Consider the following 16,439-nt stretch of genomic DNA (forward strand, 5'->3'; position numbering starts at 1 on the left):
ACCCACAGAGAATGTGATTGGTTGGACAGTGTTGTTTATCTTATGACTGCTGATGACACAATCCAATAAGAAAATGGTTAACAGCAGCATGTGACGGCAAGGGGGTGGGTCGGTTATCTCTCTCTCTCTCTCTCTCTCTCTCTCTCTCTCTGTCTGTGTCTGTCTCTCTGTGGTTTACTTTTGCTGATTTGCGCTTATCCCCGTCCTTGTACCCCTCCCTCCTCATTGGTCTCTCCCTCACACACATACCGCATACACACACGCGCTCTGTCACCTTTCATAGATGCTGGTAACTAGAGAGAGGCGGCTGAGAGCGGTTACGGAGGGCTGGAGTGGGTGGACTGCAGTCCCTCTCTCTGTCTCTCTCTCTCTGTCTCTCCTTCTACCTCTTTCTTACTGCGAATCCGAAGACCAGTGGAATCCAGCAGTATTCCTCCACCTCTGGGCAGGACAGTCTACCGCCTGTCGTGATCCGGACGTGCTCGGTTCGAGCCATCAGCCCCGAGCCATCCGTGGTCCCGATTGCCCAGTACGCCTTTCAACGGCCTCCTTTTAGCACTGTTAGGTGTGCAGGGGCATCACCATGGCGCACGCCGCTTCACACATCAAGAAGGCCCGCGTGGAGATGGAGCAGGCACAGCTGCCCGACCTGAAGGCGCTGGAGAAAGCCCGCGAGAGGAGGAGGCGCTCCCGTGAGCGGGCCGAACGCAGGCGCAAGGTACGCGGCCCGCGCCGCCACCCCTCCCCCCCCATACCATACACCCGCCTCCGTGCCATCCTCGCCCACACGGGCACCAGCAGCCCCGGAAACCCTACGCCACCATCACCGGCACCGCCATCATACGCTCTCCCACCATGCCACCCGCCATCTCCACCGTTCATCTCCTGCATCTCTCTGAGCACACTGGGTCAGCCTGGGAAACCTGGGGAGTCTCCACCCCCTCTCCGGTGTCTCCGGCTGTTTGGTGCACCAGGCTACCTGGACAGGCTCATTTATGCCCCAAACTGCAACGACGACTGTAAGCGGTCTACGAACTGACGTATCTGTCCTCGCCCCCTTTCTCCACGTCCATCCACCATCGCTCTAATGACATCTGTCCCCGAACAGGTTCCCTTTGCCCGTTCCCTTACATAACACCCACCACTAATCCCCCACCCCTAAGTCTAACCACCCGGTTCCATTGCATTCAGCATTCCGTCCACGTCTCTGCCCAAACCCCCCCCACCTCCCTCCTCCGATCGTCTCCGCAGAGTGCCCTGGTTGAGCTCTGCTTAAAAACTCCGCACGCGTGTGCCCACCCCGAGGCTGCGGCATGCGTGTCCGGGCGGTCACGGTGGGATCAAATGGGGAGCCCAGCCTGGGGCTGGCGGGGAGTCGCCTGCCGTCTCCCTGACACCCCAAATGGGACGTGGGATTGACTGTCAGAGAACGCGTTTGTGGCGCAAGGCTGGCTCGTGCGAGTTATTCCAAAGAAATGGAATGTGCGTTTGTTTCTCACTCACTGAATTGCTGGAGATCCCGTAGGAATTCTCTCCTCCCGTTCTGTTTCCAAGGAGATTGTGCAGGTTTAAAAATCGTCAATCTTCCCTCTCTAGAAAGAAAAGCTATCTTGCATATAGAAAATATGTTGTCATCTTTTTTCTGATGAATGACTCTAAGGCAGAAGCTATAGCTTATTATGTTCATAGTTGTCTGTCATGTCACGTATGAGTGGCTATCTTTAATTCATGTACGTTTTCACCATTCTATCCTGATTATTGACCTGTAGGAAGAAAAGCAATCATATAAATGAAATAACACTTTCAACACTGCTGAAGTCAACACAGTGGACAATATGTCCTGTGTTCAATGTTTCCTTTGATCTACATGTCCCCTGTGTTCTATATGTTTCATTTGATCTATATATTCCCTGTGTTCTATATGTCCTCTCTGTTCTATATGTTTTTTTATCTATATATTCCCTGTGTTCTATATGTCCTCTGTGTTCTATATGTTTCCTTTGATCTATATATTCCCTGTGTTCTATATGTCCTCTGTGTTCTATATGTTTCCTTTGATCTATATATTCCCTGTGTTCTATATGTCCTCTGTGTTCTATATGTTTCCTTTGATCTATATATTCCCTGTGTTCTATATGTCCTCTGCGTTCTATGTTTCCTGTGATCTACATATTCTCTCTGTTCTATATATTTCCTGCAGTTTTGTTCCAAGGCATTTGTCTCTCAGGACCTAGGCTATTTAATACTCTGCTCCTGGGGTCACTTATTTGCTGAGGTGTAACTGGCTTATGAACAAACCATAATTGCAACCAATTGACAGCAGAGGTGTAAAAATGATTTGTAACCAGGGACATGGCCAAGCAGAAAACCCCAATGCTGAAGGGGCATTTCTCAGAGCAGAGCAATGAATTACACGGCATCAATGTACATTACAGCAGCTGGACTAGAACTCTACTCAACTTTTAATGTTGGGTTGCAGAAAACTCAGCAAAATACTTCATACCTCTCACATAATGTGTGTTCCATTACAGTGTGTATCGAATATGGACATTTGCAGTAAGAGTTATGGATAGAAAATCGGCTTCCTGGACGCTCCTAGACAGGCTAAATGGAGCCCAGTGTCGTGCACTGTATCATTCTAATGGGGCAAGCTTTAATGGAAGCATTGTAACTGAGCCTTGGAGCTTGAGTTTGGTGCCAGTAATGGTTGTAGTGTCTAGCAATGACAAGCTATTGGAATATTGAGGAGGTATCAATTACAGTGGAAGAGGCAAAGAGGACAAGGAATAGTCCAATTAATTAAAGGGAATAAAATGAACAAGACCATGTTGGACTGTAAACTTGTAAACACTGTTGTAAACTGATGGTGGTGTAAACTGATGGTGGTGTAGAGGGCTCCACCCAGACAAATCTGTGGCTCTTGTGTGTTGCAGCCCAAGGGGAGAAATGTATGTTTTTATTTTTACCAGTCCCATTAGGTTAAGGTTTCCTTACAATAGTCTCCAAGATCTGTGGGGCATGAAATGAAAAACATATTTCTCTGTGCATGCTTGGCACTGTGTTCTGCTATAATATGTTTGCTTGGCTCTACCTGTGTTCTATTATGTTTGCTTGGCACTGTGTTCTGCTAAAGTATGTTTGCTTGGCAGTGTGTTCTGCTATAATACATTTGCTTGGCACTACCTGTGTTCTGACTTTAGTATGTTTGCTTGGCACTACCTGTGTTCTGCTATTGTACATTTGTTTGGCACTACCTGTGTTCTGCTATTGTACATTTGTTTGGCACTACCTGTGTTCTGCTATAGATGGTTGTTTGGCACTACCTGTGTTTTGCTATTGTACATTTGCTTGGCACTACCTGTGTCCTGGTCTAAGCATGGTACCTCTTACTTTAATACAACTCTCCAAGTTTTGACTTCAGTGAGAGGTTTCCATGATGAACCTATAATGTATCACTGGGGAACAACCTATATGAACCTGGGGTTCTTCATCTTCAAAAGAGTAAAATTGGTGGAGTATTAAGAACAAAACGTTCACATTATAGGAGATGAAATTCAGTGTTCAGCTCCAGGATTTATTGTAACTGTTGCTAATATAGTCTTCACATGTTTGTTTATTTTGTTACCGTGGTGTTTGTGAAGACTTGAAGCCTTGAAGGAATGGGTTATGGGATATGTTGTTTCAGAAGGTTTTATTCTTACAGTAATATACAGCACATTATGTGCATAACATTTGAGGATAATTTGAAGGGCCTACCGGCTTTGGAAGGGATTAAAAATGATTAAAATAGCACCTGTTTTCCTAGCATAATTATTAATGTAGATAAGAAGAGACTGCGTAATTTTTAAATTACACCGCATTAGTGTGCCTATTAGATAACCATGACACAACATGTTCAAGGCCTTCTGCAGTTTGTGATGTACAAATGTGTGTTTGAACACATTTCTCTGCTGGTCCACACACCACATGTCTGGCCGTCTGACGACCCAGCCTTGGTAAAAGACAATCAGCATGTTTACTCCATGTGAGCCCTTGTCTGGAGTGTGTTAGGATAGTCTTTTTAAATCATTGCTTCATTTGTCTGCCTAGCATGTCCACATAATGTGTTATATCTAAATACTACAGGAAGCCAAATGATTCTCTGAAGCTGGTTCTTTAATGTCTGTTTTAGCTGTACTGAATTAGTCTGTATTGGACCAATTCTTTAAGCGCTAATTGATTCATTGGGAATCTTGCGTAACCCAGGCCAGTTAGCTGTAGAAGGAAAGCTAATCCATTGTTGTTCTTCTGAGGTGTTGCAGTTGTGATGTATTGTGAGGTTTTTAAGCACCCCGTGCTCCACTTTCACATGCCGCAGAATGCACGGGACTGCATTCTCATGCTTACTCCCCCCTCCATTATACGCTGTGGTGTGCCAGGAGGCAAATTCTGCTAAACATTGGCTGGGGGGGGGGGGGGGGGGGGGGGGGGCGGCGGTTACGGCACAGAATTAAGCATGCGCTGCAGCTGTCAGTTGCCATGGCAACATTACCTCCAACACTTCTTTTCTTTTTTTATCTTTTTTTTTTTACTCCATGCATTTTATAGCTACTGTAGGTGACGGGGACCGCACCACCCACCGCACCACCCACCACACCACCCACTCTTTGGAGCGTTACGGGGAGAGTCAGGGACGGAAATGTGTGGGCAGAATGAGCAAACTCATGTCAAACACGGACAGAGTGTTTTCACCATGCAGACAGATCCTAATTTCAGTGAATACCCACTGACAGTCCGGTAAAAAAAAAAAATCCCCCTAGCAACCGCATTGTTAGTGTTTAAAGTATTCAGTTTTCTCCCAAAACCATGGAATCTGTGTTATGTTACCATTTTATGTGACATTGTTTAGTTCCATTCTCTAGACATGCAGTTAATATGCAGTGTGTACATTTTAGTTAATAAGCTTTCTGATTAATGAAATACCAAAAGTCATTTAATGGTAGCTAGAGGTTGTTAGGTGACTCGTTAATGGCACACAATCCACAGAACCTTGTTGGTTAATACTGGTCCATTTCCTGTGGCTTTGTCGAGGGCAGGGAATTTGACCTCGTGTTGCTTCTAAAGTACTTCACAAATGCCTAAAGTATTTGACTGATGCCATATGAGAAATGTCTGACTTAAGGCAAGACAGTGCTTTAGCATGATGGTTTAGCATTTTAGCAAGACAGAGGTTTAGCGTGCTTTGCCTCAATGGCGAACCAGTGCTGGCAAGGAAGTAAAAAATGAGTAGCTACTGTTGTTGTGACTTAGTTCTGATTAAACACAAAGGCTTCAAGTGACATGTGCTCTTACATTATGTAATAGATTTTTGAGTATCGGTAAAATCAAAGAAAAGAAAGAAAGAAAAGGTTTCCCATATATCACTTCATTCTCTAGTGTGGTAGAGCCATTACGGTAATTACTAACAATCCCTAATGGGAACTCAGTGGTACATCATGTGGGTGCTGAAGGCACATTTCAATGCCACAGATCTGACAGTTGGACAAATTACGAATGCCCTGACTACCATTAATATGTCTACTTATTAAAAATGGTACTTTGAAGCTGAATGTTGTGATGCCTGTTTGGTTGTGATGGTTACCCCTGCCAAAATTATATTACCAGGAATTTGAGATTATACACTGCACACTGCGCAGTACTCTGTCGCATTAAATACTTATGATTGCTTATTAAATGTTGTGGTGTTTGCCTGTCATCATTAGTGAAGCAGTGTTTCTTCTCAGCAGGAGAGAGCTCCCCTCCCCCATCTTACTTTGTCCTGTAGGCCTACCACAGACTAAAGAGGTTTGCTGCGTGCTCTGACCAAAGGATTATACTCTGTAGTTCCATTGTAGAGAAGGTAAAATTAAATCCAAATCCCCTCTCAGGATAATATAGTGGTTAACCCAATGGATGGCAGTGGTTGTACGTGAGGGGCGGGATCATGTGAGTGTCCGGTGATTCTGATTGGCGTGTTGTGTCTGTATAGGGCACATCTGGCTGTTCGGTTCAAACACATTACAACGCAATCCATGATGTGGCTGTATTTCATTCTCCAATCACTAGAGGACATGAGTAAATAGTTAAGGGTGTTGAAGCTAATGAATGTGATTCATGGGAGCATACCATTTTCAACTGTAAACCCATTCTTTTATACAGTTTATTTCTATCTTATTGCTCTAACCTATTGATATTCTATTACTGTTTCTTGTTTCTTGTTCAGAATATAAGTCTGTCTTGTTCTCATGGCCAAAAGAATCCTCAGAATACATGGACTCATTTTCATGTGTGATAGCACAGTAATATTAGTAATGGTGCTTTATTTGAACTATTCGTCAGTGTACTTTTAAAGGTATGTTTCAGTATGTGGCATGAAAACTGTTCCGTTTGGAGGCATTTTCATGTACAGTTCTCTTAGCTACCCATCAGTTTGAGCCATTTGCTTGGTGAACAACATGAGCTCTTTTGAATACATTTGAATCATGCAGGCAATGGCTTATTTGAATGGGAATTGCTTTGTTGGCTTGAATGCAACATAACAGGGTCAAAAGAGTGTGCCTGTTGTTCAGTTGATTGCTAAGTAATGTGTTAATTCTTTTAGTGGCTGTCGAGCACCTCTGGTGAACATCACCAGCGTACACGCACACATGAGCTATAGCCTTGACAAAGCCGAGCACATCTCCAAGGAGAAATGCTTCATATATTAGAGATGAGACGAATCACTTCAGGGGTGAAGAGGTGAATGAATTGCATATCGTATTGAGCAGGGGAGCCGGATCGATGCATTTGTGGTGAGGTTCTTCAGCTCCTCCAGGGTCAGTTTACAGGGTCAATGTCGGAAGGAGCTCTCTGAGGTGAGACCTCAGCATGTCATATATTTCAGCCCTGCACTGTGCCGTATGCCTGCATTTTACAGCACTGAATTGTTTAGCATAATGTGGTATACCAGAATAGTTTAATTTTCTACAGTACATGTTATGCAGGGTAATTCATTTGTCATCCACTATCATCTCATTATGCTGCATAAATGCAAAAAATCCAAACTGTGTCCCTATAAAACGTCTTCTCAGGCTCCTGATGGCCAGAAATCCCTATGTGTGGGATGACTGCAGCGGTCGTGACCTCCCACTTCACCCCCATAAACCCAAACAACTCCAGGCTGACCCCCATGCACATCTTTTGGGTCACCATGTCTCCGCCCACCTCCTCATTACCGTAGGCTGAGTGAAGCCACACCACAGGCACCAACCGGCAGCTCCATGAGCGCACCAGGCTTGACACCACCCCCCACCCCGCACTGCCCCACCCAGCTCCACCCTTTTTTCTCCCTCAGTCCCTTGGCTGGGTCATCACCACCACCCCCTTTTCCCCATGTGCCCGTTGTTCGGAACATGCAACGATATCCACCATTCACATGCATAGCTGGACCGGAGTAAAAATAGCTATGGCTCAAATTAGCAGCAGAAGTGTTAGCACCCAGTGGCCAGCAGTGGCACACAGGCTTTTCTGTGTATGGAAGCAGCATCGTGCCTGGTTAGCAAACAGGCAACTGAGTAGAGGAAGACACTGTAGTCCCAGGTTGGACTGGGGAATGGAGCGATATTATTTTAGCATTGATTAGAGCGTGCTAGCTTGCTACAAACTTTTAATGGTGTAAAGCGCCTTCGCTGTTGTTATGGGAAATGCAGTGATGAGTAAGGCAAGTGGTTCGACAGAGGACGATCCTGAGTTGAACGACCCTTATCTAAGTCACGGTCCTGACCAAAGCCACAGCTCCCAGTCCTTGGTAAGAATCCACAGGCTTTGTCTCATGCTCTGCAATTCTACAATCGCGTCTCTGCTCTGTGTTCAGGCTCTTTAAGTTAGCCTGATTCACATTTGCATGTGGTCCACTTTATGTCTTGTACAGTTCATGCTGTTCTGTCCTTTTTAAAGCCACATTCCACTACTTTTCAGAAATAACCTTCACCTTTGACCCAAACCTTTCAATTTATAAATGTTTTTTTTTTAAACATTTTGTGCCAAATTCATTCTTTTGAAGTTCCTTATGGTATTTGGCAACCAACCAAAGCCATTGGTCTTTCATCTTCTCATATCCCATTTGGCCTTTATGAAACTTCAGCCTGGATGGAGATGTTTAAGTGTTTTGAATAAAACCTTTCTACACTTTACATTATGATCATAATTTCTTTATAATGTATACGCTGCTTGTACTTTAATGGATTATAATGTAGGATGGATGGATTTCTGCTGTGATGGACTCTGAGCTCCTGCAACTTCTGATGTGTTTGCAGTTGTGTTCTATTTTTTTGCTTTGACAGGGAGACTCGCGCTGCTTTTTCTCTTTGAGAATCTGACTGTATCATTAATAGGGCTTTATATGATGAAATAGATGAGTAACATAGTCTCAATGTTAACAGTGAACATGTCCATTTAGATGAAACATTCATCATTGAATCTTGAATGAAGCCATTTACAGGTTTAAGAGAGCCGGAGCATACTGCATATTTGACATGAGTCGTTCCTTTGGCAATACTCTCAACACTTTTGATGTTATTGGCTAGGGGAAATGAGAAGGACTAAAACTTGAATGTCAAACTAAAGTGGTTATGTCAACTTGGTGGTGAAGTCAAGTCTAAATGCTTATCATGCTGAGGACATCAACCACATGATAGCTTGGTGTGGAAGCTCACCTTGGATTCTATACATCATAAAGCACAAATGTCCATTCATTACTGCTGCTGTGAATGGATGATCCTTTCACAGTAATGCATTGCAGTTATAATTAGAACAGATATGTCAGAACTATGCTTACGCCTTTCTGTGAGCATAATGTGTTCGATAAAATGCAGAGCAGACCCTTCTCTGGTAACACAGGGTTCCTAGAGTGGGATCCCAAAGACGTCAAGAGCTCATGTCACTGACTGTCACAGAAGTGGGTCACCTCTGGCTGTTCAAGGAGCAGCTGTTTCATGCCCGCCTGGTCTGTAATTGTTCAGGCTTTCTGTTGCCATGGTGATTCAGATGGTTAGCAACTATAACTCCACCCCCCTCCCCACCCCCACCCTCAACTAGCTATGCATCCTTTGATGGGAGCTGAGCTGCTGTCTGATGTCCTAGCAAACGCCAGAAGACATGCAACTGTGTGTGAAACGGTGAAAGCGTCTGGGTCTGCCCTGCCTGCTGGGTAATATGCACAGAAATAGATATGCCAGAGAGATAGAGAGTCCCTAAAGGCCTACATTAAGTGAGGTGGGCTGAACGCAGCCTCCATGCATGGGCGAACGGTGGTTGCCGCCTTAAATCCCACATGGATCCTTCCTGTTCAGAGAGCATCAGACTCCATTCACAGGCCTGGCAGCACAGAAATGACTTGACATGTAATAGAGAGGTGCTACCGAGCGTGTGTTCATGTTAGTAGCGGTATTAGGCTTTCATATGTGTGTGTGTGTGTGTGTGTGTGTGTGTGTGTGTGTGTGTGTGCGTGTGTGTGTGTGTGTGTGTGTGTGTGTGTGGGTGCTACATCTGGCTACATTCAGTGTGTATTTCCAAGGAAATTTCCTGCACTAGGCTATACAAACAGGATGTTTTCGGATGAAGGTTAATATAACAATTTAAAACTCCTCCCACCATATATGCCTCAGACCATTGTTGTGGTAATTCTTTATTGCTTAATTTAATGCCAGATTTTTTACTGAATGACGTCTACGCATCTTGATTGGGGCTGTTGGTCCTGCCCCTTCTCCTGAGAGGTTGTTTCTCTTCGTGGAGGGTGTGTCTCTAGTCAGCTCACCACTCCCTGCACCAAATCCCTGCGTCCCTGCACCCTCCCTATGCAGCAGAAACTGTCCTCTTGTGGCTTCCAGTGTCCTCGAGGACGTGACTGGGTGGGGCAGCGAGCCCGAAGGCCTGAGATGAGTAAATCAAGTCACAGTACGCTCACTCCTGCTACATGACTGCAGTTCTACCCAGCCTCAGTGTTGCTGAATGTACATATCATCACAGAACCATGATCCAGTTTGGTTAGGGAAAACAGTGCTGTTAGGACTTTTGGGTATAAATTATAAATTAGAATTGGGCCGAGAATTGGGTCTTATTGCATTGGGCTTTTTGGGTGTGGTGATCCACTGTCTAAATTACATCTGCAGAGTCTTGTTAGTCACGATGCAGGTTTGATGCTGAACATTTTGGTGTTGTTTTTAGAGAGTGATGTTTTGTTTATATGCAATCTTGGTTTCCCAAATGAGCTTTGGAAGTACAGAAATCATTATCTCTCTATCTCTTTCTCTCTACCACTCCCTCTCTCTTTCAAGATGGTTATTCACACATGATTGAGTGTAACCTAGGGGTTTCCAGGAATAACTGTTTTTCTAATGGCTGTGGTATGGCGTGCAGTAACGGGGTCAGCAGGTGTTTGTGTGTGTGTGCATGCTAACGCATACAAGTGCCTGTAACCCAGGGAAGTCGGAGGTAAATTACACAGGACGTTTTATGTGTGGCGTATTTGTGTCTTCCGTTTCCTTACCAGACGCTGTTCATCAGAGTAACACTAGCAGCTGATTACATGAGTCTGCTCCCTGCCATACTTTTTCCCCTTTCAAATAATGCATTCATGCTTTATAAATATAGGAAAGGTTAGTGGGGATAATAAATTAACTGGGTTGTTTTTATAGCTTATGCATTTTTTTTTTGCTTGAAATGTTATTCTTTGTTCATGATCTGCTGTGTAAGATGCTGTGTTGTCTTGGTTTCCAAGAGGGGCACAGCAACTGGTCTCCTTGGTTACTGGGCGGAGGCATAGATGTCTCCAGCGACATTATTCATCATCAGATGTTGCATTATTCATGCATCTTTCATGTAACAAACTTATTATAATTGAGAAGCACTCTCTAAATGAATGTTTTATGGAGAGCTATCCACTAAGAGCCAACCTATAACGTTCTTTATCCTTTTCTTATGATGTTTGATAAGGCTTCAACATTGTATTCACTAACCCCTGCTTACAGAAAATGGGTTTTAATTATTTGCTTTCCATTTTTTTTTATGTTAGTATTTATAATGTAATAGGCTGTTAGGTTATGGACTATATTAAAGGAACTGTTACATTCCTTTGTGAACATGACGGTTTTCTTGAAGTGAGTCATTCCAGCTTTAGCATGAAAACCTAATCTCAGAAAACGAGTCACTAAAATGCCTGCAATTCTGTTTTCAACCTAAATGAATGATTTACTTTTTTAATTTGCTTGCGTGGACTTTTATTTTGGAGGACAGAGGTTCTTTAAAAGTAGAGTCAGTCAAACTGAACTTCATGCAATAATCATCAGGCAGCCCAAGGTCCCTGTGTGGCTAGCACAGTTCACCAAACTCTGAAAACTGCACATTGTTGATGAAACTCTTATGGAAAATGTTCATGTGGGATGTATAAGGAAAAATGGCTATTTTGCTCTCTCACTCGCATAAGACCTCGTTTGTCCACAGCAGTTCTATCTGGGCATAATGCAATTTTTTTTTTACATAATGGAGGAGTGTATTGAATATTTGTGCTGTGTCACTGCTGCTATTGTAATGCTGAATCAGTTTCCCACTCACTACCCTCTGTTTAGCTCAATCTGACTGGACAATAAACAATATAGCTCCTTTTTTGATTGACTGTCTTAATACTTTCATTTATTATCACAGAAACTCAACTTTGGTACACGTATATCTAAAGTAAGACCGATTATATTTTTACAGACTTACAGATATTTGTTACATGGGTTCAACTGAAATCATGCATTTTCACTTCCATTTTGCAGAAGGGCAACACATTTCACACAAATGAAAGTGTGATGAGGCACATATCAAATCTAGGCTGACTCCATTGCGAACCTGTCCTTAATCCAGATTATCTTGTGCGTCAGACTAAGTTAATCAAGTCTGGAGTAATACAGAGTGTTTAGCGCAGCTCAGGTCGAGGGGCATTCAAGGTAGAGGAACAGTTTTCTACCTTGGGTTATATGTCATCCCTGGTGAGATAGGTAACTCTCTGGAGTGTCGTATTGGGATACCCCTCTGCATAGCAGGCCCAGCTGCGGTCTCTGTGCCCAGACGGTGCTGGGCTCAATGCTAGGCTCCTGCTGTCTGCTCTGGCTGCCCAAGGGACTGGGGCAACCAAAACACAAACAGGTTGCATCATTCTCACACAATACACACACCCACCCACACACACACACACCTGCTGTGTTCTCATATAGCGTCTTGTGTGAACGCCCAGTTCAGCTGCAAGCTCAGAGATGCTGTGTGATGTGTGGATGCTGTGTAATGCTGTGTGTAATGTGTTACGATCCTGTGTGATGCATGAGTGTTGTGTGATGCTTTATGATCCTGTGTGATGCATGAGTGTTGTGTGATGCTTTATGATCCTGTGTGATGCATGAGTGTTGTGTGATGCTTTATGATCCTGTGTGATGCATGAGTGTTGTGTGATGCTTTATGATCCTGTGTGATGCATGAGTGTTGTGTGATGCTTTATGATCCTGTGTGATGCATGAGTGTTGTGTGATGCTTTATGATCCTGTGTGATGCATGAGTGTTGTGTGATGCTTTATGATCCTGTGTGATGCTTTATGATCCTGTGTGATGCATGAGTGTTGTGTGATGCTTTATGATCCTGTATGATGCATGAGTGTTGTGTGATGCTTTATGATCCTGTGTGATGCATGAGTGTTGTGTAATGTGTTATGATGCTGTTTGATTTGTTAGGATCCTGTGTCATGCGTGAGTGCTGTGTAATGTGTTATGATCTTCTGAGATGCATGTGGGCTGTATTATGCGTTATGATCCTGTGTGATGCGTGAGCGCTGCGTAATGTGTAATGATCCAGTGTGATGCGTGAGTACTGCGTAATGTGTAATGATCCTGTGTGATGCGTGAGTACTGTGTAATGTGTTATGATCCTGTGTGATGTGTGAGTACTGTGTAATGTGTAATGATCCTGTGTGATGCGTGAGTACTGTGTAATGTGTAATGATCCTGTGTAATGTGTAATGAACCCGTGTGATGTGTAATGATCCTGTGTGATGCGTGAGTACTGTGTAATGTGTTATGATCCTGTGTGATGCGTGAGTACTGTGTAATGTGTAATGACCCTGTGTGATGCTTGCTGTTCTCCTGTTTGGCTGAATCACAAGTTGCATGGCTTTGCTTACCAAGATACTGTCCAACAGTATGACTGCATAGCGATGGCCCTTTAGATTAATTAGTTACACCCCATCTGATTTGTCAAACACTGTAATAACAGAATATTATAAAACCACTGTGTCGTGTTATTTATTGCTGAAACACTGGACTTGAAAAGACACTATCAGCTCGAAGATGAAATCAAGGTTTTATAAATATACTCAGTATAGTTTCAAAGATAGTTAGCAATGCTGATTTTCTTATGTTGGAAAGTAATAGCCATTGCTCATTTCTCGTAGTTTTCAAGTGCGGCTACAAAACGCAAACAACAAACGAGTCTTGGGGGGTTAATGTAGTGCATCAGATTCTGACCGTATTAATCTCAGTTTCCAGATGGTTCCGCCCCTCCCCTTCATCTGGGCTAAACGCAGCAGGTTTTCAGGAGGCCAGCAGTTAAGACTGGCAGAGTGACACTCTGGCAGTCTGGTGGCCGAGCTCTCCAAGTGAGCCAGGAAAATGCTCTGAACCAGATTTCTGAAGTATCTCTTTAGATAGCATAATAGGAGTGAAAATTAATATTTTGGTATTAGTTTATTGTCTGGAATCTGTGTAGTAACTTATATAAAAAATGTAACTTAGTCTCAGAAAAGTCCTGGAAGTGTACAGTTTATTATTGTGTGTACCTTTAAGAGTCTGTTGATTCTGTGTTGTTGGTTCTGTGTTGTTAGCTACAGTAAATATTTGGCAAAAAAAAATAAATTAATTCATTACTATAATTAATTAATTATCCCAGTTAAATTAAAGAGCTTATGGCAGAATTCCTTTTTAAATTTCTGCTAAGTTGACCGTTGGTTTGCTAAAGGGAAATGATTATTTTCATGCAGAGTCTAACAGATCTACTTTGTTTTAGCTTGTAGCTTGTTTTAGACGTACTCTTGTACTCCACTGATAACACTGTGGCACTGACAGTATTGCTGCAGACTTGAAAAAAAAATCTATTGCCGCACACGTTTTTTAATAATATGTCTGACATTGTTATTCTTCCTCTCGGTTTTACAGTCGGACAGCAACACCAGCTTCCTCCGGGCGGCAAGAGCTGGCAACATCGATAAGGTCCTGGAGTACCTTAAGGGCGGAGTTGACATCAGCACCTGCAATCAGGTTAGACATGCTCTCTTAGCCAAATACATTTCAAACCTCTCTGGGTGAATCTGCAACAAGTGCCTTGCGAGTGCTTCGGACGAGTGACATCGAGTAACGTCCCGCTGCAAAGTCCCGCTGCAAGCCATTGTTAAACAAGTCGTTCTTTGGCTCTGCCTGATTCTCTTGCCCTGGCTCGATAGCTCATTTTGCCTCAAGGATCATCAAGCATTCATCAGTCTGCGTCATCCCATCTGGAATGACATGGATGACCTTCCCTGCAGAGAGGGAGGAGGAAGCCTGAGTTTAAATTTCTTCTTGGAGCTGATCTGATCAATAACCACAGCTCCCGTGATGTTGGCTTCTCTAGCAGGGTGCTCTCTGTTTAAACATTGTCCTAGAAGGATCTGAAAAATTATCTTCTCGTCAAAAGCCAATTTTTGTGACTAGCCAGTGATGGATAGTGAGAAACCCCTGACTTGAAAAATGTGATTGGTCCATAATTTTTATAGAGAACAGCGAAGCTTCCTGCTTGGCAACAAGAAGCAGTAACAGCTTGTGCTAATTCCCAAAGGTACTCCTCGTTGACTTTTAAAGAAAGATACACAACCTCATGATTTTTGAGGACACTAGCCTGGCCCTTTAGAGTAGCCCCTGCATAGACATTTGGAGATTTTTGAATCCTAGCAACTTCAATCAGCTGAATTAAGTGGTGGCAAAATGGTACTACATATTTATGAGCTTTATAAACTCCTTTACAAGCTCATAAACACACTCACAAAAAAAAATTTTTATGACTTTTTTAATGATTACACCAAATGTATTTAAACTGCTGTATAGCCATACATATAAATACACAAATAAAACTTGAGTTTCATGTTGCTAATATTGTTTCAGCAGAACAGAAAGTGAGTTTATTCGACTGACTTGGCCTCTAGCTCTTGGACAGTGACGAATCACATGCCTTTCACTCACCTATGTGTTTACACCACTATTACCAAGTCAGAGCATGGGTCAGTGAAAGCCGATCGTGTGTTCACCGCCGCGCCATGGCAACAGAGTGTTTGTCCGGCGTGGCTAGCGCCGATCACATGAAGCATTTTGGCTGTGGTGTCGGATGTCCCATCCACAGCCACTGCCCATGAGCGACTAGCAGTCGTGTTGTTTCTTTGAGTCTTCCGTCCCTGAATGGCAGACAGAAACGCACCGCTGCTCAGACAGCCCACTGTGGGCTTTCACGGACCACACACACATTTTTATTTTAGTCTGGGTTTTTACCTGCGTCTTGCAGATCCGCAGGTCACACGTTCCTGTTGTGTGGTGTTGTTACTGCGTGGGCGGTGGCCTTGTCCTGGCCAGGCATTTGAAATGCTAGAATGGTGACCTTTAGCAAGGGGCAATTCAGTCCGAGTGGGTGACCCTCACGCTGCCCCACAGATGCTAATTCTGCCCAGTATTCACATAGCAGAGCAAGGAAATGATTAATCACGCAAGAAAAGAGCTTGCCTCAGAAAGTGATGAAGACACATATTTCTAAGTCCTCAGGTAGAAGCTGCATATTTTTTCTTTTTTCTTGATTTATTTGTTTCTTTTGTGTACTCAGAACTTTTTTTCAAGATTCAAAGCACATAATTCATATTTTCTGGTTAATTGTTACTGCCAAAAAGACCTACAGTGAACAGAGGCATATAAATGAAGAAATTGACATTTCTGCCCAAGACATTTACATTTACATTCATGGCATTTGGCAGACTGTTCAGTTTACCTTAGAATTGTACTGGACAGGGGAGTATATTTAGGGACATAGCCTGAACAGAAGAGTATACCTACAGACATTTAGACATTAAATGATCAGTTATGCAGATACATTGGGAAATGCACCACACGTCTACTCACATTGCAGTGTGATGTCTCTGTAATGTTTGGCGAGATTGTATTGTGGAGACTATCCTGAACGAGCAGACACAATGCTAAAGACTGCCACAGTATGTTAAATGTGTGAAATATGTGTAATGACACATGTTCACTGAGATATTCGGTCAGTACAGTGGTCCTCCAGACTTTACTATTAGTGACAAGCCTTCCTGTCTGATGATTTATGAGTCATTTCCTTTGACCATGAA

The 16,439-nt window shown here is 43.3% G+C and overlaps 1 protein-coding gene across 16 annotated transcripts in view; it reads left to right on the plus strand.

Moving 5' to 3' along the window:
- Positions 1-16,439, plus strand: part of ank2b (ankyrin 2b, neuronal) — a 126,875-nt gene that overhangs the window by 54,249 nt on the left and 56,187 nt on the right. For 7 of the 16 annotated variants that reach the window (XM_076973541.1, XM_076973543.1, XM_076973547.1 and 4 more), the window contains exons 1-2: positions 187-718; positions 14,236-14,337. In XM_076973541.1, coding sequence (XP_076829656.1) covers positions 584-718; positions 14,236-14,337 — 237 coding nt within the window. In that variant the 5' untranslated portion in view covers positions 187-583. Of the gene's footprint in view, positions 1-185; positions 719-14,235; positions 14,338-16,439 lie in introns of those variants that run through there. The other 9 variants (XM_076973553.1, XM_076973551.1, XM_076973552.1 and 6 more) reach the window with 5 other exon arrangements.

The sequence above is a fragment of the Brachyhypopomus gauderio genome, chromosome 14, assembly GCF_052324685.1.
Source record: "Brachyhypopomus gauderio isolate BG-103 chromosome 14, BGAUD_0.2, whole genome shotgun sequence".
Taxonomy (NCBI): Eukaryota; Metazoa; Chordata; class Actinopteri; order Gymnotiformes; family Hypopomidae; genus Brachyhypopomus; species Brachyhypopomus gauderio.